A 27,813-nucleotide genomic window follows, 5' to 3' on the forward strand; every position below is an offset into this window, starting at 1 on the left:
CCCAGGCTCATCTAGGTCCGGGTGCGCGTCCGAGCTATATCATTGAGAACGCGGGGCTTTATTTCGACGTAGATGCGTTGATTATTGCCTACGCTTTAGCCACTGGAGGGTTCAGCGACAACCGAAAATTGGACATAAGAGCTACATCGAGGAATCACCGGAAATCCCAGGGTGACCTGTGGTTTCCTGTGGGATATAGGCTATCAACAACTTTTCCTAAACTAATAATCGAGAATCTGGATCTATCTTTAACCTAACAGACATGCAGGCTAGGTCACATCGAGATACTGGTTATGCGGAGAGGTCAGTCTTTATGCCGTCCTTATACGACTGGAAGGCTGGCGTCAACTTGACTGATCGCACAGGAGTCATGGATAGAAATTCTTTCGCGTACGCAGCAGCAGTGGCAGCAGCATACTTGTGCCATATATCATTCTTATGCGTATCTGCGTAGTCGCAGATCCCACGGATAACGAGGCACGGGAAGGAATCCATGAGGCCAGCGGCTTCCATTTCAAAGCAGATAACTCCATGTTCACGAGAGATGCGGTCCCGAGTCCTACCGTGCTTCATAACTTGGCTCGCTGATGCAATTATGCCGTAGTGGACCTTAGGGCTTTCCTGGTCTCGCGGCCGGCGGTGGATCTGCTGGGCGGCGTCGCACTCTTCGCAGGTAGGGCTCGATCCGGGGTGATCATATTCCGATTTAAAAAGAAAATCGTGCTGCTGCCCAGGGTAGGCAAAAGCCTGCATTCCTTGGTATCGAGTGAGCATCTCGGCTACGTAGCCGGTCATTTTGCTACCGGTAACCATGTGCTCGGCTTGTAGTTTGCTGATGGTTTGTAAAAGCGCCAGTGGAGGCTTATTTAAAACGCCAGTTACTTTAAACTTGCCGTCTGCGATCGCTTTGCCGTGGTCGTATTGCAACACTCCCCCAAGCGACGATTGTGGTTTGCTGACGACGACGTCTCCCAGTCGAATATCATCAGCTGTGCCAGGAACCCCGCCGCCAATGCCAACCATCAGGCTTATCCTTATGGAGGGAAAGGTAGTGGTCATTTGAGTGGCCACTGTTGCAGCAGAGCCTATGCCGTATACCCCAGCAGGGAGGCAAACAATGACTATGTTGTGAGGTCCAATGCTTCCGAAAGTATAGTTGTTCTGGTCCCTTGGAGGAGTCGGGAGAGAATGATGAATTGTATCCAACATCGACTTTGCAGCTGCCAGTTCTACCGGTAGTGCACAAACCCAGCCAACTGTATAGGTCTCGCGCGCGCCTGGCAGCGTCTGTAGGGATGGAGGCCGTGAGACTGGTGGGGGACACTGAATTCTTTGCCTCTCCAGGCCATGCCATCCTGGCGGTTCCAGTCGATTGGGAATATCTCGGGTGTGCCGCAGAAGAAGCGCCGTCATATTGTTGTTTAGCTCTTTAGCAGTATTATCCAGTGGAGTCAAGTCGTTATCAGACGGGGAAACTCGGACATGTAAGTTCTTAGAGGAGGGTTCTGTGGACGAAGAGAACTTGAACCAACCCTGCCTTCCTTGTAGCTTTCCCTCTATGCGAACCTTGATCAGAAAAGGGTCCCGGTCATGTGTTATCACCAGGCCCATTCGCATTCTTTCCTGATGCAATATCATCTGATGCTCTGGATATGGTTCCTTTATCGTCCATTCAACACGCCGGTGGAACCCACTGGCATCGCCGTCCACCGGCCAAGTCTGCGCGTATAATAATGGTTGATTATCAGCATTACGGCCAATTAGTCCAACTGTTGCTGGCCGTCTGTGATGGACTAGCTGCCCCTTTGAAACACCACTCGGACCATAATGAGCTGTAAGAATGGGTCCCAGCTTTGACTCACAAGGTGGATGCATGGTGGAGCGATGTGCCTTTTCGAAGGTGAGCCCGACGGCCGTATTCTCCAATTTGCAGCTGTCAGGCTCGCTGAATTGGAGTTGAAGGTACAAGAGCCAGGCAGGATCGCCAGGGGGACTGTCGCCTAACACCCCCCACTTCGAGTCTGGGAGGAACGAGCAATCGATTTTTACCTTCTCTAACTGTCTAGACCCAAGGCTCTGAATCCGCGTCCCTAACAAGTCTCTATAGACCGTTTCTGAGCTCTGAGGTGGCTGCTGAGACCAGAGTTGAGAGTAACGGCTCCACATCGTGTTGCATTGCTTTCGACTCGGGCATACCCTGCGGCAGGAACGTTGGAGTGTGGGTTATTTATTATATCCGTGGCTCTGGATTTCAGGCAAGGCTTTTCCCCGCTACACACACAAAAAAAAAAAATATGCACTTTGCGATTCAGCCTGGCGGCGTGGTCACCGCGACTGGTTGTTCGATAGTTCAGCCTTGCGCGCCATGCAAATACGTGTCGCTCGGGCAGTGGTTCATCGGTGATTGTTTCATCATCTCTACCAGATAGAGGTGCCGATATAATTGCTTCTGCTGCACTGGCCTTGAGAGAACACGCGTCCCTTCACGAAACCCCAATTCCAATCCGCACGTTGTAACAAAATCCGTATTCCCCATTGCCAGCATCCGGAATACACATATTGATATATGTGATTATATAGTGAAGATGTCATCGCATCCAGATGAGCAGAATGAGCTTCCGCCTGATGGAACAACAATCCGACTGGAGCTCGACTTGGAAGAAGATATTGAAAGGGAAATCCATCACTTTGCGAAACTTTCTCGCATGGGCCTTTACTCTGCAGCGCAAACATTCTTTGACAAGACGCTTCGGAAATATGACTGCCTCCCTCCTGTCATTGCCGAATATGCCGATATGTTGCTAGAGCAGGGCCGCTATGGACATGCAGCCAGATATCTTGAAAACCGTCTAGAGCTACTGAAAGATAGGCTCGACGTCTACAATAAACAACTTCTGGGGCTAATGTACTCACTGGCCACCATACAAACGAAGGGAGCACTACGGGCAGGCTTGGTGGAAGCTCACAATGCCTGGGAGCTGTTGGGTGGGCACATCAGTTCATCTGATAAGCCTCCAGATGAAGTACAGGCTAGTGGACACGCACGTGGCCTATCTAGTCTCACTACTAACTGCTTGATAGATTCACATATTTGAACTTTATGTCAACATAGTCGTGATAGGTTATAGAACATCAGACTGGGTGACCGAGCGCTGGATGCGCTGCCCTTTCGTGGACCCAACCGCTCAAGCCAGAAACGGTTTCGTTCAGTGGTTTATTATCTTGAGAGGTCTAGGCCTTCTCTGGGAGGCCTCCAGAATTATACGTCCTCTCATCTCAATTATGTCAACTTTACCGGGTAGCGATCTCGCTGAGCTTGTACACACCCCCTTGACCCCATCAGTGCAGCTTTCGACTCCCAATCGGTGGGCTTCGCTGGTGATAACATTGAATCAAGCGCGATTCTTGTTGGATTTGGCACTAAGAGCGAAAGTCCTCGATAGAGAAAGTCCTAGGGTTGTCGATATCTACAGGATGGCCAGAGGGAAGCTCGATGTTGCCGATGGGATTTGGAAAACACTGCCCGCCGAGCAGGGTGTAAGACCATTATACTTACCTTTGGCTCTTGAGAATGCATGCTTTGATATGGCCAATCGCCAATTGCGTCCTAAACCAGAGGGCTTGTCTTTTACCTTATTAGGTCTTCTGTCAGAGGCGGAGATTCGCCATGATCTCCAAAGCCAGATCCTTGCTCGGCTTTGCATTCTGCTTCACATATCTGAGCAGGAAAGAGATTGGCGCGACCTCTACAGCATCTTTGAGATGCAAACCGCCGACTGTGAAAGCATCATACAACTTGCGGATACCTGGGAGACGTTCGTATCTTGGTTCTCGAACCCTGAGTCTCCGCTACGACGCCCCTCCCAACATCCCTTTCTAGCATTTGACAGAAGCGCCCTTCTTTTATACCATTGCACCCAATCACCCCCTGAAGAGAAGATGTGGAAAGACTTGCTCATCTCTCGGAGACCGTTCTTTCGACCAATTGAGTTGCACAGAAGCGATGAGTTGTTGTTCACCTGTCAAACACCCTACACACTGGACTTTGATATTCCAGTTTATGTCACTTCATTCAAACGATTTCCAATGTCACAGGTAATACATATGTTGTATATCCAGGTTCCCATTCCCTTTTTTCCGACAACGAATTCCCGCGTGACTGAACTACAACGGCTTGTCCATCACATTGATTTCTATGGAAAACTCACTAGTACCGATGGCCAGAAACCTCTGTCCCAAATTGAGGGCCTTGGACTGGACACCAGTACAGCGCTACTCGGTATTAAATGGGTCAAGCTTAAAGAGATGGAGACATCGATATGGCAGCGCCTATCAGCCAGAGACAGACTTCCGTATCAGGATCTTCTCACCTTTCTGCGGACTATCCGCGCCCTCGGATGCTTCTATACCTCACAGGGCTGGCTGAAGGAGGCAGTGGCACTGTACGACTACACACTAAGCCACCTTCCCACCCTCACCAAACTTGATGTTATGAACACGCTCCTACGAGATCATATCCTTGCTTTGGAATTTGCTAATGACCTCGGCCGGCTCTACTACATGCAAGGGATGCTAGAAAAAGCGAGGCAGCCTCTTGTACACGCATTGGAGGGAAAGAGAAGAACACTTTCTGTTGACCACCCTTCTACTTTGAATACCATGAATAATCTAGGGGAACTCTACCAAGAGCAGGGTCTGTTGAAAGAAGCAGAGGGAGTACTAGAGCAGGCAATAGCGAATACCCGTAGGGGTTTAGCTCCTGAACACCCATCTGCACTCAGAACCATGAAGATTCTCTCACAAGTATATCGCCACCAGGGTAAGCATAGCGAGGCGAATGAGCTCCATGGGAGGGTGGCCGCAGGCCCAGAACAAGAGCCTCCTGACAGTCCTGATCAGCCAAAGTCCCTCATCGAACAGAAAGGTCTACGTATCTCGAGGAAAAAGTCTAAAGAGAAGAGTTCACGTGAACGCTGACGTTGGAAATCCGGCAAACACGAAGCGTCGTTTGTACTGTTACTCCTACGACTACCAATGTTAAAACTACCTTGCTTGCTATTGGGTGCTCCGTGATATAAATAAGACTCAGGTTTGCATGGACCATGGGCCATCTTAACCATCTTATCAACCGTAGTCCAATATCCTTGAACTGTATCAACAGACTCTGTGGACCCAACAGACCGACCAGCACTATAAGAATACTCTCTATCAAAGCCCAAGTCCACTAGTGTAAGCTCCGCGAACAGCTAGTTATACACATTAGCCGATCTCTTCTTCACCCCGTGTGCATCCGCTAAAGCATTCCAGGCACTTTAGTTCTCATGAACGAAATCTCCTCCATCTGATTACCCAGGGGCTCAACACCCGAAATACGAACAGATACCAGGCTAAATCCATGTCCAGCTGACTTTTCCCCTATCTGTAATATTTAATACTAATCTATTAGACCACCTATCTCTATTCAGTGCAGTGTGGATTTCTATCTTGGAGAGAATATCCTACAACATATCTATATGTGTGGGATGATACTCATGCAGCCATCCCAGGAATTAATCCGCTGCACCATTGCCGTGAACCCGGCAGTATAGACTCAAGTAGACCATAATTCCCCCAACGACACGTTGGAACTTTGGTGCCCATGGTATTGAATATTGTGTGAGTCCCCTGATTAATCTTGTTGAACTCAACCTTCTCGCCTGTCTTTAAGCTGTATTACAATGACTCTATAGTTTAAAGGGATTTCAATATATCTGACAAGGTAATAGATATAGTCTCGCTATAAATTCCTGCGTCCGTAAATATATTTACCCCAGTCACAAATGACTCCCTGTACCTATTAGACCATCCACGCGTCGGCTCAAATCCTGATGCAATCCTTATCAGTAAGTTCTGACTTGTTCTGTCGAGAAGGAAGGTTAAATTAGAGTAAATTTTTTTTTTCTTTTTTTTTTTGTTTTTATTTATTTATTTATAGGGAAGCTCTTGATCCTTCCGCCAGAATTTGGCGGTTGGCCCAATGCAATACACGCTGCGCGACAAGGGTCAACAGCCGTAGCCTTTTGAGTTCGGTGAGCCCTAACAGATTGGTTCTGTAAATTCCAGATGAGTATTACAAGCCAAAATGTGGTATTTTTCGGAGATCGCTTTATCAAGAGAACTCGAAAGGCGAGTTTTGTCTATAAAGCTTTATCTGTACAAAGCTTCCAGGACAGCCATTAGCACTTTGCTGCAGTTATCAAATTCGGAAGAAGACTTCCTTCAGAGTGTGGTAGCTATCAACAGTTCTGACCGTGCATCAGAACAGCTGTGAAGGGACAATGAATGCATATTAGGTTATATAAGCGCTGAGAATCTAATATATTCTTCTTTCACACTGGGTTGGCACACCTTCGTGGGCTTTCTATGAGCTACCGCTTAACAGACTACGATCGAGGAACGGGTCAATACTTCAACACCAGGCATCATCTACATGAGGAATATAAAAAGTATATAGACTGGTATTGATTCACTCATGATGTGGCCATGTAGGCTAGCAGCGAACTTGATATTAACATAACCTTGCCTAGTAGCGCAATATCGTGTATGTAAATGCAATCACGGAAACCGAATGATAACCTTGGTTTCAAGATGTCTGTCAAACCTTGAATAAGCGTCCGGTGCTTCCTCGATGCCGATCTGGCTACTGATGATGAAGCTAGGGTCCGCCTGTCCACTCGATATCAATTGCGACAGCTCAGGTGCAACTTCTAGCGGATTAACGGCACCGGCCTTGTATGAGAGCGATTTCGAAAAGAAGGTTCCCAGCGGAAAAGACACATCATTGCGGATGGCGTCAGCCAGGGGCACGCCTGAGCTTTCATGGACGTCGGCGTAGATTCCAACAGCTCCCATACCCCCTCTGGTCGCGGTTACATTGATCATGTTTCGAAGAACGATGCCTTGATCCAAGTGGAATGTTGCATTGACGGCTTCCAATCCAACGCAGTCGACACTGCGAACGACACCGTTTGGCTCATGGCGGAGGATCTGTTCCACTGCATCTGTATGGGCAAAATTTATCGGGATGCCACCGAGAGATTCCGCAACTTCTAAGCGCTGAGGGACCGAGTCGACAACGTAAACGCGAGATGCACCACGAAGAAAGGCCGAGTACGTGGCAAGGAGCCCTACAGGGCCAGCTCCGAAAACAGCAAGAGTGTCACCGGGCTCGAATCCCGCAAAGTCAAGTGCCGTCCACCCGGTAGCAAAAATGTCGGAGAGAAACAGGTAACTCAGACCCTCGGTGGAGTTGAAGTCAAAGGAATCTGGTAAACGAAATAGGTTGTCTTCAGCGTACGGAACACGAAGGTACTCGCCTATTGGCAGGAAAGTCATTGTCAGCATTGGAGAGAGTGAACGTATGCAGCATAGTGTGTGTGTATATTGGATGTTCGTGCTTACTTTGGCATCCACCAAGATCTCCGCGATCCGGACCCATGCCAAACGGATAGATCACAGAATCTTCACCCACAATTTCAGCTTCTTGGGCAACATCCGAAACAACAACAGGGTCTCCGACTTGTAGGGAGCTAACCGCTTCGCCAACCTCGAGGATCTGGCCCATTGCTTCATGGCCCATGGGCCAGGGTGGTGTTTGACTGCCGTAATGCCCTCGGTAGGTGTGCAGGTCTGTGCCGCAGATGCCCGCGGCGGTTACCCGAACAATGGCATCCGTTGGGCTTTGGATTGTCGGCATTGGTAGATTGACAACAGCAACATTTTGCGGCTGTCCTTGCCAAACGACTGCCCGCATGGTGGCGTTGACTAGTAGCGTAGCGTTTCGAAGGGCGGCCATTTTGTTTAGCGCAAGCGAGTTGCAACTGGAATTTTTTTTTGTAGTGCTTGAAACACAGGAAATTGCAGCGGTTTATATCTTGCTGAGGGCAATCAACCGCGGCGCACTACATCACCAAGCTGACAGCAAGGGCTTCATTGAAATCACAATGGTACGCGTCAGTCTTGAATTTGCTGCCTTGGCTTGCTCTTGGTATGACCACATCCAGCACTCCAACTCCGCCATTCTTTGAGCTGGTGTCTAAATATTGTGGTTGTTTCAAGCGGGTCAATAGGAGAGGCATAGTCAGCAACTCTACGGCCCAGGTTCGCCTGCCCTTCATGTCCTTTTTGGGTTAGTCAGTAATCATGCCAAGGTCCATGCCAAGACACCATACCGAGATCTATACCAAGATCAATCCAGTGGGTGTGCTGACACCGCTAACTCCTCGCGGCATAGCGGAGCGGAGCTACTTTTAGCGGCTGGCGAGCGGGGTTGTCAAACGCTGCGGAGCTCCAAATGCAAAGAGGGTAAGGAGGTCGGAGAATACGGAGATTCAAGAGCTTGATCACTGCCATTGTCCCTGGCTTTACTTCCAACTCCAGGTGGTGTAGAGCCCTATGTTCGACATTGAAAATTGGCTCCAGCTAACCTTTACTTTGCCCGCTAATCTCCACAGTAAACCCCAATCCTTGAGTAGCTGTCATGCTCGCTGCGCCCGCCTGCATGTTGTGGGATAAACCACACAAACACCATATTCCCTGGCCAACAGATTTGACGTGGGAAAAGCTTCGCCGGGAGAACACCATTGGTAAGGAACGAACTGACATTGGCGTGAAAATACGGTCAATGTGTGGCTAGCTTAATGTGCCCCGTACCTCACCTCCTTGACCCCAAACTCACATATTACTTTCTTGGCAGTATTTGGGGTCCCCAGATCCGTATATCTGGTGGCTTCAAGCTGAATACATTCAAATATGTGCCTTTTTGGTGGCTGAAGGTAACTTCATTAGCGGGCCAAGGTTTGGAGTAATGGCTGAATTTCGGCGGATAGAGCATCGAAGTACGTAAATCTATTCAGAAGTTGGGGAAGATAACCAGATTGCTGATGCTATTAAAGAAGCAGTTCTTCCCCGAAACTCTTGGGCGAGCCGACTAAATCGTTCTCATACGATACGCACAACGCTGCAGCCATGGCTATTATTTCCACCGTTCTTTCTGGGCTTCTCCTACTGGCAGCTCCCATAGACGCCCAGGTCTATATGGGAGAAGAGCGCTCTCCAGATGCCTTCACCTGGGTCCAACCTCTCAACACAACCGTTCTCGGACAGTATAGGCACTCGGAACCTGTATACCCCTCTCGTACGTTCATGCTTTCGGTTCCCGGTGACACCCTTTAGCCAGAGCTCAAGCACTAATAACCAATTTCAAAATCAGCTCGGACTTCTGGTGCAGGAGGATGGCACGAGGCCTACGAGAAAGCAAAGGCTTTCGTCACAGAGTTGACGCTCGCCGAAAAGTCTGACATGGTCACTGGCACCCCTGGTCCCTGCATTGGCAATATATACGCCATTCCACGTCTCAACTTCAGCGGCATCTGTCTCCAGGACGGGCCAGTATCGCTACGCGTCGCTGACTACGTTAGTGTTTTCCCTTCCGGCGTCACAGTTGCCGCCTCCTGGGATAAATCAGTGATGTTCGAGCGTAACGTGGCGATGGGCCGAGAGTTTAGGGCTAAAGGTGCACATGTTGCTCTCGCGTAAGTTGTTACTCCCGTTTCATGGCGGTTCATCAAATCATCATGAAGAAGGAATTCTTTGCCAACATTTCACCAGGCCTGCGGCAGGACCTATGGGTCGTTGTGTTTATTCGGGGCGCAACTGGGAAGGGTTTTCGCCGGATCCATACCTTAGTGGTGTGGCTATGGAACTCGGCATTAAAGGCCTGCAAAACGCGGGGGTGCAAGCTGTTGCCAAACATCTAATTGCCAACGAACAAGAAATTCAACGCAACCCTGTATATTACCCCAATGGGACCGTGCGATTTGAAGCAATCTCGAGCAATGTGGACGATCGAACTCTTCGTAAGTAAACTCATTCCTACTTTTCACGTCTCCAGATCTATTTAGTCAACTGTTTATCTGATCCTGTATTAGACGAACTCTACCTGTGGCCGTTTGCAAATGCTGTGCATGCTGGAGTATCATCCGTTATGTGCTCCTATCAGAGACTGAATGGATCATATGCGTGTCAGAACTCCAAACTCCTCAATGGTCTCTTGAAGAATGAACTTGGCTTCCAGGGCTATGTCGTATCTGACTGGTATGCTCTTCACGCTGGGGTTGATGCCGCCGAAGCAGGGATGGACATGGACATGCCAGGAACCACCAGATATAATAAGACCGTTCTTCCTGAACTTGGAAGAATGTCGTCGTTCTTTGGTGGCAACATTACCACAATGGTAAGGAATGGCAGCCTTGAGGAAGCCAGGTTGGATGATATGGTCACAAGAATCATGACTCCGTACTTTTACCTTCACCAGGATGAGGACTACCCAACGGTTGATGCTTCGTCGGTCTATCTTAACACGTTTTCAAACCAAAGCAGTTGGCTCCGAGACTGGAATACCACACAAGATACATCGGTCCGAGACGTGAGAGAAAACCATGCCGGTATTATCCGAAGACATGCTGCCGAGTCCACGGTCTTGCTCAAGAATATCAACAATGCGCTACCCCTCAAAGCTCCCAGGTATATCGGGATTTTTGGCAATGATGCTGGCGAGGGTCAAAATGGACCGCTGAATCGCTTCGGGTCCCCAGACAGTCTAGAATATGGCACGTACGCGGTTGGCGGTGGCTCCGGTGCTGGTCGTCTTACGTACCTGGTCACTCCTCAGGAGGCTCTCAAGGCTCGTGCGTGGCAGGACGATACAGTTGTGGAGTCCTGGCTGAACAATACGCTGATTGCTGAGTCCGATGTTACCAGTTTATGGTCTTACAGAGGCCCAGATGTCTGCCTGGTCTTCCTAAAGAGCTGGGCACGAGAGGTTATTGACCGGGAAAATCTTCAACTAGACTGGAATGGCACCCAAGTTGTAGAAAGCGTTGCCAACGCGTGCAATAACACGATAGTTATAACGCACTCTGCCGGAGTCAATGTCTTGCCATTTGCAGACCACCCAAATGTCACCGCCATCCTTTTGGCACACTATCCAGGTCAGGAATCAGGCACCTCTATTACAGACGTGTTATACGGAGATGTGAACCCTTCTGGAAGACTGCCATACACCATCGCTTACAATGAGGCTGACTACAATGCTCCTATTGTCACCGATATTCAAACGACTGGTGTTGACGACTGGCAATCGTGGTTTGATGAACAACTCGAAATCGACTATCGCTACTTCGACACACACAACATCTCAGTGCGATATGAATTTGGTTATGGGCTTTCCTATACCACTTTCGATATATCCAACATCATGCTCGAATCCATTCAACAGCCAGGTTCAATTACCAGGTTCCCCAAGGAAGGGCTTGTAGCCCCCGGTGGCAACCCGGAGCTGTGGCAAACTCTATACAATGTAAGAGTTGACCTCACAAACACGGGTCGCGTTAGAGGATCGGCTGTTCCTCAGTTGTATATAAGCTTCCCAGACAGTACGCCGTCAGGAACTCCACCACGCCAGCTCCGCGGATTCGAGAAGCTTGAGCTTGCGCCCGGTGAGAGGCGCAGTGTAACATTTGCATTGATGAGGCGTGATATTAGCTACTGGGATATTGTCTCTCAGAGATGGGCGGTACCTAGTGGTGAATTTACCATCAGTGTTGGGTTTAGCAGCAGGGATCTGGTCGCATTTACCAGTATGACGCCCATTGCTACTACTACTACTACTACTACTACTACTACTACTACTACTACTTGAAAGGGAACGTTGAATCCTTAGGATTTCAACCCTGGAACGTCTCGATGCTGTGTGGGTGACAGACTGCGATTCAGGATTCTTCTTATTTGATGATCTGAACTTGTCTGAAGAGCCTGGCCTTCATTTATGGGCTATTGCGTGCTATATTTCTTCAAGGCAGATTTGTATGAGAAGGATTTGTTAATATCTTTAGGACAGCCCTGCTCAATTCTAGAATATCTGATGCACTATGCCCAGGCCAGTTAGCGTGTAAGCACTAGAGAAAGTTTGCTCCGGTTATTACCCACATCTACTCCGGAGTGAGTTAACTATATCCAGCTAGTGTGTCAGCTTTGCCACCAGCAATGTGTCTCCAACTCCGCCTAGCCTGCTTCTCTTCTTTCCTCACTGAGTTGCAGTTCAAGTATGTTTCACATGGAGAATTCTATCGGAAAGCCTCCAGCTCATGCCGATGGCGATGACTGGTCCAACATAGCCACACCAGCTGAGAGGCGCAGGAGGCAGAACCGCGTCAATCAAAGGGCATATCGTATGTCGGCTTTACCTTTAACTCCTTGCCAGTTGCCTAATCTTTGCATCCAGGGCAGCGCCAACTGGCTAAGCACCCCAGGCAATCCAGGCCCACGCGCTGGAGACTCATGGGCTCGCTTGTGGATCAAGATCCTGCGTCGGGAAATGGTGAACAGCCTGTCTCAGTTGGCAGTATGTGGGTTGGCGAATATTCCTGCAGACTTGCTCCAGAGGACGCACGAAGACGCCTCGCTCGATTCCAGATGGCTGCCCACTGGAGCTATGTCACTGGGAACCCAACTGTTGACCATCTGCTCACCACTGTCAAGCTGAACGTATATCGCGCCTTTGTGGAGAACATGGCGGCACTAGGCATGGACATGAGCTGGATGAAGGATGATGCAATCTCCCCTTTTTGTACATCCAAACCATGGCCATCGAATCTGGCGATCCCAACCCATCTGCAACCGTCGACAACCCAGCGCCGCGTGCCTCACCACCCCTGGCTGGATTTCTTCCCGCATCCACGAATGCGTGATCGCCTTGTGCTGGCGGGCGACTCCGATGACGATGAACTTTGCATCGATATAATGGCGTTTTGGAATCCGAATGCAGACGACGCCGGGTTGATTATCTGGGGCCAACCTTGGGATCTGCAGAATTGGGAATTGTCAGAAGGGTTTCTGAGAAAATGGGGCTGGACAGTTCAGGGATGTCCGGAGCTGATGCAGTCTACGAATTTCTGGCGCACTCGTCGCGGCGAAAGACGCCTACCACCCAGTTTATTTCAACTAGGTGTCAGCAAACAGCGAGTTGTTCCGGAGATAGCACAACAAGATTTATAGTTTCTTTCGACTTAATTTAAAATTCTCGACTTGATTTAAAATTCCTGGCTTTTTGTTTTCAGTTAGCCCCGTAAGCGCCCCAGTTGCAGTTTATTCATCCCCACTTCAGGGCCCATATTCCATATATTCCTGCCCAGACTCCTTCTATACTCGCTGCCCTTAAATAGAGGTCATCAGTGTGATTTGGATTATTTTTGCTCATCTTGTCAAGATATAGAGCGTCGGGATTCAATTCTATACTAAATATGGCGGTCCTCCCTCTTTCCCAGCCAGATAAACGGAAGGAGATGTCAAGCAAACCAACACAACCACAGTCGCAGGGTGAGCCTGCCAACGGAGGCATACGAGCTTGGCTGCAGGTGCTGGGATCCTTTTTTCTTTTCTTCAACACATGGTAAGTTTTAAATCTCGGTAACATGCGGGATCCCTTTCTGACGGCAGGCAGGGGAATTATCAATTCTTACGGCGTATTTGAAACTTTCTATGAGGAGAATATGATGCTCGGATCATCTTCCGCAATTTCTTGGATCGGGTCCTTGCAGTCCTTTTTGATAATGTTTCTCGGTGTCTTAACAGGCCCGATATATGACGCTGGCTTTATGTTGCCGCTACTGTATACCGGATCATTCCTCGTCGTATTTGGCCACATGATGCTTAGTCTCTGCCGTACCTTTTGGCAGGTCCTGCTGGCACAGTCCCTGTGCGTTGGTATTGGAGCCGGTCTGCTCTTCGTGCCCAGCATTGCAATTATCTCTACCCACTTCACGACGAAGCTGCCCCTTGCGGTCGGTATTGCAGCATCAGGATCCAGCGTTGGCGGCGTAATATATCCCATCCTTATCCGCGAACTCCAAGACAAAATAGGATTCCCATGGTCAGTACGGATTGCGGGATTCCTAGCGCTCCTTGGCCTTTCTATCTCTTGCTCGGTCATGAGAGTTCGCGACTTCCCTGCTGCTGCTCGCCGCAGATACGTCGACTGGCCCGCATTCAAGGAGGGGCCCTACACGTTTTTCAACATTGGCATGTTCCTCTGCTTCATGGGACTTTATACTCCGTACTACTACATCCAGTCCGTCGCTATTCAACAGCACCTAACGTCGGAGGATTTGGTGTTCTACTTGCTCCCTATCATTAATGCTTCCTCAACGTTTGGCCGGTTAATTCCAGGATACGTCTCCCAGCGAACTGGACCACTGAACCTGCTCGTTCCCTGCTCCATACTCTCCGGTGCCCTTGTTTTATGTCTGCTGGCTGTCCAGTCACAGGCGTCGCTGTTGGCAATCTGCGCAGCGTACGGGTTCTTCTCAGGATCGCTTGTTTCCTTGTCGGGCCCGGTACTCGTCCTTCTTTCTCCACATGCTGGGGTCGTAGGTACGCGGATGGGTATGTGTTTTACCTTGTTGGGAGTCGCCTTGTTAATTGGCACCCCAATCAGCGGGACTATCTTGGACATGGATACCAATGCAGTTTGGGTTTATAGCGGTGTCATTACACTAGTAGGGGGTTGTGTTGTAGGTGCCGCGCGGATCAGCAAGACATCTTGGAAGTTTATAGCAAAGTCCTGAACGCAGTATCTCAATTTACTGCTTTCATGTCCGTTACCTAGCATATCAGCGCCAAACAATGCAGTGGGAGCGTTTGTGCGGTTCAATCCGAGTTCGGTCCGGGCTAGGCTTCTGGTTGCTTCTGTGCCTCTCCGGCTGAATTCGCATCATGAAAAAAAGAATTACTGATTGAAAAACGTCAGCTCTTGCATAATTTTCAAGCCTCTTCCCCTCTGGTGAGTGTCTTTTCCTGACGATCGCTGCGCTTCTCGTAAATATCTTGCTTGCCCACTTGTGGAACCACAACAACTTCTCTGAATAAAATTTTTCACATTTCAAGGGCCCCTTCTCCAGATAAGCAACTCACCTAAGCGCGTATACGCCGAGGCCTCGGAGCTCAAACTAGCAAATCAAACTTTGTTTTTCGCTTTTGCCTCATTCGGGGTCATTCAGCCAAGTACGCTCCACCCATAGCCCTAGTTCTTGGCGCGCAGACTCCGATCTTGGCGTGCGGGAGGCTGGCGGGCGATAATGTTGGGTACATAAGCATGTACGATGATCTTGAAGCCTTCAATACCTGGAGAACCTGATCGTGCGTCGTCATCATGACTTGGCACCGGGGCCTGAGTGCCAATTCTGGCTATAAAAGCCTGCCGGGCTGGCTTGCTAAATCATAACGGCATCTAGCAACACACAAACCATCGCTGAACTTCTATTCCATTCCATCTCATTGAGCAGCAACCAAACTTCATCATGGTCTCGGCCCATTTTATCAGCTTCTTGAGTGCTTCTTTGGCCATCCTAGTCCCCCAGACTGCCGCCCGAGCCCCCGGAAAATCCATTGTTATTCCCAACTCGCGCATCGGAGAGAACAGTACATCGCCTGGTGGTGCCACCTTTACCGGAGACGCATGGATTGATGATGTTTATCGTGACTCTGTCGGTACCGTCGCTACGGTTATGTTCGAGCCTGGCGCTCGCACTTTCTGGCATAGCCATGCAGAAGGCCAAGTCCTGCGAGTTCTCGCCGGTACGGGCTGGATCGCAGATGAAGGGGGCAGGCCGCGGCGCATTAACGTGGGAGACACTGTCTGGTGTCAAGCCAACACTACCCATTGGCACGGAGCTGATCAAGGAAGCTACCTTGTCCATTTAGCCATTTCGCAGGGAGCTACCGAGTGGCTGGGCCCTGTCACAGAGGGGGAATACCACGAGGCACTTGAATAAAGATTACTTTGTGGACAAGCTGGGGTGAGAGGCATTCATGTTATATAGCAGTAAAATTTATACCTGTGTTGCCAAAACCTGTTCATTGCATCCAATTTTTAACCAGCATTTGTCTTTGTGTACACCCTACACCCTCCTGACAGATTGAAGGAATATTGCCAGGTCCCGACACCGACTGCCATTCCGGAAACATTGATTGATTGTCTTATAGCTATCATGGACTTGCTTGATCCTGGAGCGTAGAAAATGGATGACTCCATTGCCACACCTGCTCCATGACTTGGTGTAGATAGGGCAATTTTCATTCAATATCTGTCGCGAGTTTGGCACGGCTGGCCGTTATAACAATATCGTAAAGCGCCATTACCTGGGCCGCAGAGAGATTGTCTCCTGTTTTGCGCGCTGCAATGGCACGGCTGACAATGTCCGGACAGCCCTGTTGTTGCATGGCCCATCTAGCCCCGTCCAATTTCGAAGAAAATTCGCCTGTGGTAATGAATCGCCAGCCTCGGCAAGCGTTAAGAACACTATTGGCCGAGTTTAGTTCGTTTGCTTGGTGCCAATCGAGCGAATTCGCGATTGCTTCTAAAATCCAGCGTCGAGGGATAGCGCCGAAGGCGTCGGTTGTAGCAGGCCCGTGTAGGTTACGGCCAAGCTCACGCCCCATAGCAATATCGAGTAAAAACCAGTGGCTTGACTCGGCAGCAGGATCAAGGCTGATATGATCAGATTGGTGAAGGCCCGTGTTTAAATTAAGTTCGAAACGAGGGTGACGACTGGCCGGACACACGGCGCCTTGAGCATAGACCACAAACTCAAGTTTGGTAGCCGGGCAAGGCAAGGCAGCCTGGTTCAAGCGGCATATAACTGCCTGCTTATCAACGGTGTCAAGCGGATCCTTTACTATGGCCTGCACGTCAAGGTCGCTCAGGCCAGGCTCGTAGGCGTCATAACTTGCTGACCAAATAGATATATCCCGACAAGCTGGTCTTTCAGGTAATCAGTAAGACGATTGACCATTTCCTCGAGATAAGCTTCCACTTCTTGTGGTAGGTTATTATCCATTGTTGTCTCTATTCTGGTTATGCCTTTTATAATACGGTGGGCGAGAAAACTGGCTGGCGGGTGTGGAATTGAGTTGAGTTGCACTTGAAGCTCGTAACAGACTCTAAAATCAAAATGTATGTGCGGGGTCCAAGGCTGCCTGCCTAAGGCATTAACTTCGATCGGTAACAGCAAGGGCATGGGCAAGAAGCGCAAAACTGATATTTGGATTAACTACCAAACAGAAGATAATAACCAGACTTCTGCACGAACGGGGATTAAAATGAGGTTCTACATCAGTGTCCAAGGGGAATATTGCTGAAGGAGACGTTCAGCTTCGTGCTGAACTGATTTCCGGATAGTTTACTCCTTGGTGAGATGTTTATAGGACCATCCGTTGTCCGGGATCACCATACAAAATGGAATTGCAGAAACAATAGCTCAGGTGCGGTGTCTTGTCCACAAGAAAAGCTCCATTTTATTCTAGCTAACGTTCTATGCACCCGAAAGTCACCTTATGAAGCAGCAGGATAGAATTAGACATGGTGTTGGCGGTAAAAACGTGAAATGGGATAGAGCCAGAGTATCGTCCTGCCAAAATCCATACCCGATCTCGACTTTATCCGTATCTGACGGGTTAACTTATAATTCCATGGCATCCTGAAGAGTAATAGACTGGCTTTTCATTGACAAATCCACAGTAAGGTTCTATTGTCTGGAAATGGGGCTAAGAGATAGTGTGATTCTTCCATTGTATGCAATCAAAGAGTGATGCAGCACGTTCGAGCTAGACTTGCATGCTTTCAGAATTGACAATTTCCATCTTCCTAGAGCACCAGGTCCGCCTCGCCAGCGAATCCTGTTTTGTTTGATTGACTCCCAGACGCTTTCTCTGGCCTCACCTTCGTCCCTTCGTTGCATCCTAGCTTGCAAAAACAGCGCAACTGTTTTTAACTCCTCCGTTCTTAATCAATGTACCGCTAAGCGTATTTTGAATTATTTTCCTTTCGGATCGTTTTCCCGTGCCTTTGTTATCGGGCTTTGTATTGAAAGACAAGTATGCAGTGACTGACTCAGCCTGTCTTCTTTTCCTTGTGACCTCTTATATAGATATATTATTATAATAGCGTCTAGTTTAAGACTAGGTAGCCCTGTCAGTTTTAGAACTCCTATTTACTTACCCTCCCCCGCGCTCCCCACTTTGGTATCCATTTTTCCATTTCGCACTCTCCTCAGACACTGCCTCCAGACCCCATCAACACAATTTCCATAAGAAATATTATGATGGTGAGTCTAAGTTACACTGGAAGTTCTCTTAGTTTCAAGACTAATAAGTCTCTAGACGCGTATTCTCGATTCCAGATCATGCCACGTCCATGATAGAATGCGGTTGAGGAAGCCTCACCTGAAAGACACACTCCCGATCCAGCTTTGTGTTCTATGCAATCGCTCTTTCTGCGTCGACCACAGCGGAAAGGAGGATGGTGTCTGTGAGATCAATCATGAGACATACTATCGAAGCCATCCGGCCGCCCAGAAGTACCTGTATCGCACTTATGAGGATTGGAAGAAAGATTTCGACCAGAGGAGCCTTGATGAGGTGGAGGTGAAAGAGGAGTAAACTGTAGTGGGGGGCCATGGGGGAGATGCGTTGTCCCCAGCCTGTCCAGAAGAGCGTTAGGGCTATCTTGGCATGATTATTTAAGAAGTGTACTTATTCATTTAGTTGTCAATATCGACTAATCACGTCTACTGCTGATGCTCGTCTTCCTATTTCCAGACACAGCACAGCCGTAATGCCACGCAGGTCGTCTGGTGCCGCTTCGTGGAGGCGTGTGGTTGGTTGACTTTTCTTTTCCACTATCACTTTCTCTGAAGATGTTGGACGAGGAGCACGAACGTCTACCCTAGCCGAGTGTGGATATGGCTAAGCTGGTAGTATTTGATAATAATATTTATCCTACCAGCACAACAGGAAGCGCTGGAGTACTTAATTTATTAATAGTAGCAAGTAAAGTAATAGACTGTGTCATTAGACCTACTGCTAGCCTGGGAACTATATTTATAGCTTAAACTCCATGGTGTATTATTCATCACGTGTCTCACTGACGGTGTTGTGTCTTGTCTTCACCCTCTCTCAACCTCTTTTATTCTGCTTTTCGAGTCCCTTGGCCGTCAAGAAAATTGCGGACGACATTTTGTGGACTACGGATGATGTCAATGGAGTTCCCAGTACTAACATCAATATCACGGAGCATCAGGATCCGGGTTGTTCCCCCAGTTTCTCGTCTTGATACCACGAAGAAAGCCTTCATTTCCCGATGGCTCCAGTTCCAGCACTGTCACCGTATTTTGAGGCTTGCGAAGGTAGCATCCAGGCAAATACAACGTTTGCTGCGGACCTACAATCCAATACCGACCCAAATTAACCCCGTTCACCCAAACTACTCCCTTTGTCCAACCAGGAAGCTCAATAAAGGTGTCACCAATAGTATCCACCTCAAACGAGCCGCTGTAGAAGACGGGCCCAGAGCTGGCAGTTGCGGTTGTCTTAACGTCAGGCGGCGGAACATTTGGCGGCGACTCTAGAGGCAGAGAATATATCTCCCACTCCTGGAGCACAGTGTCTCCGATTGTGACGTTGCCCACGATTCCTTTCCGCTGATCAACAATCCGCGGACCATAATTGACGCGCCCCATGTTTTCGACTAATAGATCTAGCACATCGTGTGGCTTGAGCTCTATGTTGACCGTCTGAGGGATTTCATACATGCTATCGATTACACCGACGCGTTTCCCGTTGACGTAGACGAGGACCCGATCTCTGGGGCTGTCTCCTGTTTTGACCGTGCCTTTGACAGGAGCGGTAGTGATATGCCGGTATAGGATCAGTCCATATGCCTGGCCGATGGCTTCCATGTTGATAGGATACTTTTCAAGCCTGGGCTCAGGAAGAACATCATCATCAAACAGAGCGACTTTGGGCGTGAGTTGAATGGACGGGATCTCGATCAATGGCTCGTTCTCTGGCACAGCCGGTATGCTATTGGAATCGACAAATGAACTGATGGTATCGCGCACCGCAAAGTACAGGGCGTTCGTCCGCCCGCTCTCGTCTAGTGGTGCACCATAGTCGTAGCTTGTGATGATCGGCTCCAGGGCATTCTCCCAGTCTGCCCCATTCTGAAACCCCCAATTCGTCCCCCCGTGGAACATGTAAATACTGAAGGAACCGTTGTGGGCTAAGATCCATTCGAGATCCGACTGGATCTTCTTGGTCTGCACCGCATTTCCAACATCTGTCTGGTATGGCCTTTCACTCCCCCACTGGTCTAGCCAGGTAATATAGTACTCGCCATCAAGCTGGGGTCCCAGACTGCTGGGCTCGGTGACATATTTATCGCGAGCAGCGAAACCATCCTGGGGACTGTTGCCATCAGTCTCTGCGAGAGCACCAGGAATCTGGCCACCTTCCAGCATCGACTGGGAGCCACCGTCATTGGTGTATAATGGCAGCCCGAATGCGGCCTTGAACATGTCTCGCAGAGCGGCAATGTAGCGGTGATTATCGTCGTAGGATCCATACTCGTTCTCAACCTGGACCATTAATATAGGTCCTCCATTCGTAACCAGAACCCCCTCCAGCTGCTTGGCAAGACGGTCGATGTACCTCTTCGTCGCAGCAAGAAAGGGCTCGTTATAGGTGCGAACAACAAGACCAGGCACTTCGCTTAGCCACGCCGGAAATCCTCCCCATTCATATTCTCCGCAGACATACGGCCCAGGACGCAGAACAACCTGCAATCCTTGCTCCTGCGCAATCTTGAAGTATCGTGCGAGATCATTCTTACCCCCTTCCTCCCACGAACCCTGCACGGGCTCCAACTCGTTCCAGTAGACGTACGAGAATACGGTATTCAGGCCCATGGCGCGTGCTTTGGATAGACGGTCTTCCCATAGCTCGTGCGGCACTCGTTGCGGATCCATCTGCCCGCCAATGATCTGGTAGGGACTTCCATGGAGTAGGAATGTGTCGTTATTCCAGCCGAATGGAGCACTACTAGCCTGGACGAGAGAGCAAAGAGAAAGGGAAAGGAAAAGGAAAAAGGAATCCAAAGACCAGATTCTAGAGGAAACCATTTTCGTGAATCGGCAGGAGGCTGTGCCACAGCATTCGGCGCTATAAGGTCGATGGGCTGGCGGTTTTATATACCCTGTCTACACCTCGGATTTGCACGGGCTTGATCCAGGATTACCCCGGAAGCCAATATCAGGCCAATTGGCACTGGATCAACCTCATCAATCCCCGCATTTTAAGTCGGAGTCTATGTAACGTTTTCATGTCACTGTCGTGTTTCAAGCTCAGGGCCCAGGCGCATCTAAGCATTTGTCCGCATTGTTTCCTCGCGTGAAGAATCCACATGTCTTATGCGACCCGATCGCTTAGAGCTCCGGGGCAGGTAATTTATCATGCAATCAATCCCATCCGATCGGATCTAAGGAGGTACCTGCTTATAAAGATAGATCAGTGTTGACTTTTTCTTAAAAGAGAAAAGGTAAGATAGAATGGAGAACAAAATACCCCTGGCAGGTCAGGGGTCTTAAATTATCTTGTATTGTAGTAACAGAGCTTCCCATTAAACCCTAAATAACATTCAGCCCATGATATAGAAGGCACAAACAATACTGGAGCCAGCGTCAACAACAATAGACTAATCAATAAACAGCTGGCTCGCAATGTCCTCAACATGTTCATAAGTCGGTCTATCCTCCTCCTCCTCCTCCTCCTCCTCCTCCTTCTTCTCCTCCTCCTCCTCGTCATTTTCATCGTCGTCGTGGAGTACTGGAGTTGGTCCCGCGCGCGACATATCGGCAAGTGCGTGGACAAGGCGGGCGACGTAGGCGTCATGGTCGTGTTGTGCGAGGTTATCGAGTCCCTCTCTCAACCCCTATTCTGGGTTCTTGCTATCTTCCTCATCGCATTCTGGTTGATGACAGTCCAAGCAGCCCCGAACATCAAGGCCATAAGCAACCCGTCGAAGACCTGGAACGTCGTCTATCTAAAATGGCTTGAACCTCATCTGACATCCCCCTTGCGCAAGTTTTGCGCTCTTACTATCTACCTCGGAATCTTTGGCTTGCAACTTCTCGAAGGGTGGTGGATTCCGCAGCTCGATTTGACGGTGGATTTGACGGTGTTTAGGGGGTTGTGGAGGCAATTTGCTGACCGGAGTATGAGTCCTATTTTGATGTGCGCGGGAATGAGCATCTGGAGTGTTTTTATTGTTTTTATTGCAGTGAACCTGTGTGCACGAGTGTTGATTCTCATCGTTCGGTTGACCTGTATTGGGGACATTATCAGTATGCCTGTCCGAAGTCGCGAGTCTGAGAAGAAGGAGGCGTAGTGAGGCCCAAATGTGAACTGCATCACTGTTACTATAAATGTATAAAACCTGAACGATCGATGTCAACCACGTCTAGCGTTGTACTTTTGGCGCTGTGGAGATGACAGATGCTCATCAGAAATTCATGATATCCAATTATTCTTTCGTAATGTGGACATCCCCCGTGGTCAGCGCTTAGTTGGTTGGCAGGCTGCTTCTTATTTGTGATTGACCTGCATCTTGTCTGCGCCGCATATTTGGCCCCTCCCTCCAAGGAATATCGGTCGGGAAGAGAGTTGAGAACCGGCACATACAGTATACATTCTCTGATAGGTATCGGAAATTTCAAATTTGGAGCTCTCAATACTCACAGTTGAGGTGGGCACTCGAACAGGGCGCGATATACTAAGCTATCCAGCACCATGACACGTTTATCAGTCGACGAGGCCCAGGCAATTGTGGACGACATCCGTGTGGCAAACGGCGGCTTAAGTCCTGAAGCCGAGCGTGGACGGTCGCAAGAAGCAAAGATGGCGTTGAGAAATCTACAGTCGATAGCCGGCGGGTCTATCGTTCATGTCGCACAAGACCTCTATGACAAGGACACGCGGTTCATCTACGAGCTGATTCAGAATGCTGAGGATAATCGGTATACCCGAGCGCTTAAAGACAAGAAGGAGCCCTTTCTTCACTTTACCCTTTACGACGACCGTATAACGGTTGACAGCAACGAGGACGGCTTCAGTGAAAGCGATGTTCGTGCTATATGCAGCATCCATCAAAGCAGCAAGAAACAAACAAGTGGATATATCGGCCACAAGGGAATTGGGTTCAAGTCTGTCTTCAAAATTGCGCCAAAGGCGACAATCCAGTCAGGTTCCTTTTGTTTCTTTTTCAGGCATACTCAGGGAGACGGTGGAATGGGAATGATCACACCGTATAACGAGTCTCACGAGACTCTTCCAGCTGCCGTGACCACCAGGATAACGCTAGACTTGAAAAGCCCAACAGATTTTGAGGCTCGAGCAAAGGAATTTGAGGATGTGCCTGATACGCTTCTTCTTTTTCTGCGCCAGTTACGCAACCTCACGCTGGACGTTGTTCCACGCGGTTCGAAGACTGTTTACAAACGTCTAGAGCCATCCAGACACCGCGTCAAGCTGGTCAAGCAGATTGGTTATAACGAGCACTACGATCATTATGTATTCAAGAAAAAGACACTTACTGGTCTGCCACAGCATTCGAGCAGGCCAGGGAGTGACGAGGCAGAAGTTATTCTGGCCTTTCCGGTCGATGAGGACTCCTGCCCTCTTATACAACCGCAATATGTCTATTCCTTCCTGCCAATGCGTCACGAGGGGTCCAATGTATGTTCTTCCGCTCCCACAGTACAGACATCACGCTGATATGTGTAGTTCCTCATCCAATCCGACTTCATTACCCAGGCAAATCGACTGGGCGTCCACTTTTGCCCCAGAAACGAGGCCATTCGTCAGAGCATATGCAATCTCTTTGTTCGGACAGTCCTTGGAATGTCCGCTGCAGACTCAGACCTTCGGTTCGAGTGGCTACAATACCTTCCAGGGCCGCATATATACGACCCTTTCTGGTCAGAACTCCGGGAAATGATCTTCGACAAACTGAAAACATCCAAGGTACTCCTGTCCCGGGAGGGTAGATTGGATTATCCAGAAGAGCTACGACACCTTCAACCCTTTCATTGCCTTCCTACTGGAGCTCCCCTCTTCGATGATATTACGCCGGAACTGTACCTCTCGGGTGACTACAATTGGACTCGGGATGAAGATCATCTTAGGCAACTAGGGGTCTCTAACCTAACTTACGACGAAGCCCTGGATCGCTTGGAACCGTATTTAGATGGCCCGTTCCCGAGGCTTTTACACCTGGACATGCTCCCCCTCTGGCATACGCGAGTTGCCAAGTTACTACTACGCGCACTGAAAAAGGAAGGTCGCAGTTCCCGCATAGTCAAACGCATAAAAAGGCTGCCTCTAGTGCCAACTGTACGACTTAGTCTGGTCTCACCCAAATCCCACTCTGTATACTTCCCGGCCGACGAGGAAGGCAACGCTATCCCGGACGACTTGAACAATCTGCGAATAGTGCAATCCAGTGCTTTGGAGTGTCCCCATAGACAAGAGCTCATTGAAACACTAGGCGTAAACCACTGCAAACCGAATAAGGTGGCCCGGTCCATTCTTAAGAGGTATAACCGTCGCCATGATAGCATTACGCTTCAGAATTCAGTGGACCATCTGCGCTATCTGTTCAAAACCATGGAGCATGACGACGACCTAGATAAACGCATTTTCATCATGGACGAGCACGAGCAACGCATTTATCGTGTTTTTGTCACTCTGGGTGTTGATATCGTTATTGACGACGTATATTTTGAGACTATGGGTGAATACGGGACGAGAGCGATTTGCGACAAACTCAAGTCCAGCTCCGATAGCGTCAACGACATGTCTCGATATGACATGCACATCCTTCACAAGGACTACATCGAATCCGTGCCTGCCGGAATCATAGTCCATGGGCGTACATGGGAACAGTGGCTCGAAGAGGTGGCTCAGGTGAGACGAGTCCCAAGGTTGAAGCACCGCAGGGGAGATTCTATGTCACAACTCTCACAGCACCTTGCTGATCACTACCCCATCACATTGCTTGGGATGTTAAAGACATACATCAAAGCCTACGTCCAGGAACTCACCCCGGGAGTTACCCAAGATTTGCGCACCATGAGTGTTCCCTGCCAAAATGATTAGACTCAGGATCTGGAGGCCACGTATTTCCCGTCTCGAGAGCTCACTGAACTGTGTTCTACAGCTACTCTAGATACAGTCTTCGATGGATTTCTGGATATTCCTCCACGCCTGGTTACGGATGATGTTCGCGGGTGGGAGTTTCTAGCCAAGCTGGGCGTTACGTTGGAGCCTGAGATTATATTTTTCTCCGATCTGTTGTCATTACTATTGGACAAACACACTGGTGGTGAGGACACTGAAAATGCTTACTTTGGAATATACAAAGAGTTGTTCTTCCGGTTTCCCGATATGGATGTATTGCTCGAGTGAGTGCCGCTTCTCTACGGCTGTTACATTGTACTAACTGTGCATAACTAGAGGGATCTTCGAGGATGGATTCCGGGCTGTCTATGTTCCTGGTGGTATCCTTGCAAGGGCTGAAGTCGTGGAGCTTGAGGAATGTGTCTGGAATGGAGACCCCTGCCTTCGGAGAACCGTCCCTCTGGCGACTTATACTGAATACGCGAACAGCCCGCACGCCGTAGGGCTATTCAGAGATAGACTGCTTCTTCCAGATGCGGATATTCAGACTTATATTCACGAGCTACAATGGTATAAAGACAATACGGATGTGTCAAAGACCGATATCCCCGAGATTTACAGAGCCATATCTGAGCAATTGGACACGCCTGAAGATTGTGACCTCGTACTGTAAGAAGGAAAGTCTTGAAAATATTCTGACCAAGCTAACCCGGCACCAGAGCCGAGTTCACGTCCAGTTCTTTGCTATTTATAAGCGAAACGCAGGAATGGGTCGTGCCTGCGTCCTGCGTGTGGACGGACGCAGCAAAACTTGGGACCAAGTATGGCCTTAAGAACGAATATCCCGAACTCGAGGACTTCTTCTGCGATGCGCTCAGTATTCCTGCTCCCAATGCGACCAACTACATAGAAGAGCTCAAAGAATTAATTACACACCATCCAGTCGATCTTGCGCATATCAAGGAGATCCTTAAGCGGCTTAATACCTTGATTCCAAGCGCGGAGGAGGTTCGAGGCCTACATGACCTTGAGTTCCTCCCTGTCAGGAGCCCAGACAGCGGAGTCCGGCTTTTAAGGGTTGCCGATACGTTTTTCATTGCAGACCGCATCGAATACACCCGATTATTCCAAGGCAAAGTCCCCACCTTGGATTTCTCTCTAAAGGAATGCCACCGATATCGCCCGCTGCTGGGGTCTCTTGGCCTTAATGATCGATACATGTCAGTCGCCGTCCAGGAGGAGACTTTTGTTGATCAGCCATCTCAAGAACATTCCCCGCGTCTTACAAGACAATTCCGGCGCAGGGCACATGCAATATATCGGTATGTCTGGTGGTGGTGGTGATAATCGTTCTTTCGGATGTTAACCGGATCTGGGTGTATCCTACATTACAAGGATGACGAGCCTGTCGACACCCTGCACAGACTACTGGGTGCAACACTGCATGAGAGTGATGGGTTCAAAAGGTCATTACTTCTGCAGCTGAACGATGTAAGAGCCGAAGTGCAGAGCGATAGCGGCTCGGTGCATATAGAGGAGGTCGATGATAGACTGCAAATATATATCCCCAGAACTCCCGAGGAGCGACAGCGCTGCTACTCACTACATCTCCCAAAAACATTGCAGCATCATTTCCGGGTCCGGGCTGCTGAAGCACAATTCACATTTCCACTAGTTTTCCTCTCGTCAGAGGCCCTCATTGATCAGGTGTTGGACAGCTGTGGAATTGTTGGCATACCGGAGGATATTCCGCAACAGCCATACCAACGGCCAGGCGAGGAAGGCGATTCCGACGAAGAGTCCAGCATTGGCGAGTCTGACACTGACACGCGAGTCTACACCCCAGCAAGTTCCCCAGCACATGGCAGGTCCCCCGAGGAAACACCGACAATCCCTCACTACAGTGGCGCATCACCGCGTGCTCGGCCCTTCTCATCTATTCCATATACCCGCACACCTGAACCAAGGCCAATAACAATATTCCATGAACAGCCTCCTCCGTACGTTCGCTTGCTGGAGAATGTTACTTCAACAGCACGTCAACATACCTTTGCTGAATTTCTGCAAGATCATTCAAACCACACCACAAGTATTGCAGACGTTGTGCACGAGAATGCATTTGGACCCCGGTCCCAGAAACAACTAGAGCACGATATCAAGATCGGTGCCGCTGGGGAGTTATTTGTTAGTCCATCCCTTGCGATCTTTCTTCACAGAGATACCCTACTAACAACAACTACCTCATGAACGCAGGTATTCGAGCTACTACTAGCTGAAAACCTCCCAAATTTCACCCGGGCCAACTGGCAAAGTACAATCCGCAAACATGTCTCCGTCCATCCAGATTACCAGGATATGCGCCCCTGGAACGGCGTCGAAACAGCCGATATAGTCTACCCCGATACCAGCTCCTCTTGGACTTCCATCCTGGTGGATGCCGGGTACTTGGACGAGGAATGGGCTGGAACGCATCCCACGTATTACGTCGAAGTCAAGACGACTACGGGGCAGTGTGATGGAGCGTTTTTAATGAGTCGGGCGCAATATATGCGTGTATGTGTTTTGTTGTTGGACTCTATACTGAAAGTTGGTTGCTAACACCGTATATAGATGGGAAGAATGCATTTGCAACATCCCGACCAGGCCAACCCCGATATTTAATTGATTTTCAGGGTCCACCATCTTGGGAAGCGGAATATGGGTGTG

General features: G+C 49.3%; 12 protein-coding genes across 12 annotated transcripts; 8 read left to right on the top strand and 4 right to left on the bottom strand.

Moving 5' to 3' along the window:
• Positions 1–52: 52 nt before the first annotated feature.
• Positions 53–2,271, bottom strand: ASPSYDRAFT_38893 (uncharacterized protein). The gene has a single exon (XM_040845800.1). It carries the CDS (start codon positions 2,164–2,166, stop codon positions 292–294), a length of 1,875 nt encoding a protein of 624 aa, XP_040708014.1. The 5' UTR covers positions 2,167–2,271; the 3' UTR covers positions 53–291.
• A 215-nt stretch (positions 2,272–2,486) lies between these two features.
• ASPSYDRAFT_167626 (uncharacterized protein) lies at positions 2,487–5,108 on the top strand. Its single transcript, XM_040843380.1, has 2 exons — positions 2,487–3,029; positions 3,082–5,108. The coding sequence occupies exons 1-2, from the start codon at positions 2,586–2,588 to the stop codon at positions 4,975–4,977; spliced, it is 2,340 nt and encodes a 779-aa protein (XP_040708015.1). The 5' UTR covers positions 2,487–2,585; the 3' UTR covers positions 4,978–5,108.
• Positions 5,109–6,494: 1,386 nt separating this feature from the next.
• ASPSYDRAFT_167627 (glutathione-independent formaldehyde dehydrogenase) lies at positions 6,495–7,792 on the bottom strand (the record flags this gene model as incomplete). Its single annotated transcript, XM_040843381.1, has 2 exons — positions 6,495–7,355; positions 7,441–7,792. 2 exons carry the CDS (start codon positions 7,790–7,792, stop codon positions 6,595–6,597), a joined length of 1,113 nt encoding a protein of 370 aa, XP_040708016.1. The 3' UTR covers positions 6,495–6,594.
• A 954-nt stretch (positions 7,793–8,746) lies between these two features.
• On the top strand, positions 8,747–11,964 carry ASPSYDRAFT_167631 (beta-glucosidase). The gene is made up of 5 exons (XM_040843382.1): positions 8,747–8,876; positions 8,934–9,175; positions 9,251–9,572; positions 9,649–9,896; positions 9,969–11,964. The coding sequence occupies exons 2-5, from the start codon at positions 9,007–9,009 to the stop codon at positions 11,738–11,740; spliced, it is 2,511 nt and encodes an 836-aa protein (XP_040708017.1). The 5' UTR covers positions 8,747–8,876; positions 8,934–9,006; the 3' UTR covers positions 11,741–11,964.
• A 267-nt stretch (positions 11,965–12,231) lies between these two features.
• ASPSYDRAFT_38898 (DUF3425 domain-containing protein) lies at positions 12,232–13,195 on the top strand. Its single transcript, XM_040845801.1, has 2 exons — positions 12,232–12,269; positions 12,323–13,195. The coding sequence occupies exon 2, from the start codon at positions 12,379–12,381 to the stop codon at positions 13,093–13,095; it is 717 nt and encodes a 238-aa protein (XP_040708018.1). The 5' UTR covers positions 12,232–12,269; positions 12,323–12,378; the 3' UTR covers positions 13,096–13,195.
• A 126-nt stretch (positions 13,196–13,321) lies between these two features.
• Positions 13,322–14,663, top strand: ASPSYDRAFT_127582 (uncharacterized protein; the record flags this gene model as incomplete). Its single annotated transcript, XM_040840480.1, has 2 exons — positions 13,322–13,489; positions 13,541–14,663. The coding sequence occupies exons 1-2, from the start codon at positions 13,341–13,343 to the stop codon at positions 14,661–14,663; spliced, it is 1,272 nt and encodes a 423-aa protein (XP_040708019.1). The 5' UTR covers positions 13,322–13,340.
• Positions 14,664–15,395: 732 nt separating this feature from the next.
• ASPSYDRAFT_63913 (cupin domain-containing protein) lies at positions 15,396–15,882 on the top strand (the record flags this gene model as incomplete). Its single annotated transcript, XM_040850260.1, has 1 exon — positions 15,396–15,882. One exon carries the CDS (start codon positions 15,396–15,398, stop codon positions 15,867–15,869), a length of 474 nt encoding a protein of 157 aa, XP_040708020.1. The 3' UTR covers positions 15,870–15,882.
• A 16-nt stretch (positions 15,883–15,898) lies between these two features.
• Positions 15,899–16,934, bottom strand: ASPSYDRAFT_63914 (uncharacterized protein; the record flags this gene model as incomplete). Its single annotated transcript, XM_040850261.1, has 2 exons — positions 15,899–16,826; positions 16,880–16,934. The coding sequence occupies 2 exons, from the start codon at positions 16,932–16,934 to the stop codon at positions 16,171–16,173; spliced, it is 711 nt and encodes a 236-aa protein (XP_040708021.1). The 3' UTR covers positions 15,899–16,170.
• A 1,008-nt stretch (positions 16,935–17,942) lies between these two features.
• On the top strand, positions 17,943–18,910 carry ASPSYDRAFT_38903 (uncharacterized protein). Its single transcript, XM_040845802.1, has 2 exons — positions 17,943–18,208; positions 18,251–18,910. Exon 2 carries the CDS (start codon positions 18,298–18,300, stop codon positions 18,532–18,534), a length of 237 nt encoding a protein of 78 aa, XP_040708022.1. The 5' UTR covers positions 17,943–18,208; positions 18,251–18,297; the 3' UTR covers positions 18,535–18,910.
• Positions 18,911–19,160: 250 nt separating this feature from the next.
• Positions 19,161–21,053, bottom strand: ASPSYDRAFT_53759 (uncharacterized protein; the record flags this gene model as incomplete). The annotated part of the gene is made up of 1 exon (XM_040848738.1): positions 19,161–21,053. The coding sequence occupies one exon, from the start codon at positions 21,051–21,053 to the stop codon at positions 19,161–19,163; it is 1,893 nt and encodes a 630-aa protein (XP_040708023.1).
• A 608-nt stretch (positions 21,054–21,661) lies between these two features.
• ASPSYDRAFT_26231 (uncharacterized protein) lies at positions 21,662–22,318 on the top strand (the record flags this gene model as incomplete). Its single annotated transcript, XM_040844257.1, has 1 exon — positions 21,662–22,318. The coding sequence occupies one exon, from the start codon at positions 21,662–21,664 to the stop codon at positions 22,316–22,318; it is 657 nt and encodes a 218-aa protein (XP_040708024.1).
• A 401-nt stretch (positions 22,319–22,719) lies between these two features.
• ASPSYDRAFT_84241 (uncharacterized protein) lies at positions 22,720–27,768 on the top strand (the record flags this gene model as incomplete). The annotated part of the gene is made up of 9 exons (XM_040851320.1): positions 22,720–23,664; positions 23,713–25,038; positions 25,093–25,391; positions 25,444–25,776; positions 25,827–26,327; positions 26,375–26,429; positions 26,503–27,291; positions 27,361–27,660; positions 27,718–27,768. 9 exons carry the CDS (start codon positions 22,720–22,722, stop codon positions 27,766–27,768), a joined length of 4,599 nt encoding a protein of 1,532 aa, XP_040708025.1.
• Between the last annotated feature and the right edge of the window lie 45 nt (positions 27,769–27,813).

Source organism: Aspergillus sydowii (genome assembly GCF_001890705.1).
Source record: "Aspergillus sydowii CBS 593.65 unplaced genomic scaffold ASPSYscaffold_1, whole genome shotgun sequence".
In the NCBI taxonomy this organism is placed as follows: domain Eukaryota; kingdom Fungi; phylum Ascomycota; class Eurotiomycetes; order Eurotiales; family Aspergillaceae; genus Aspergillus; species Aspergillus sydowii.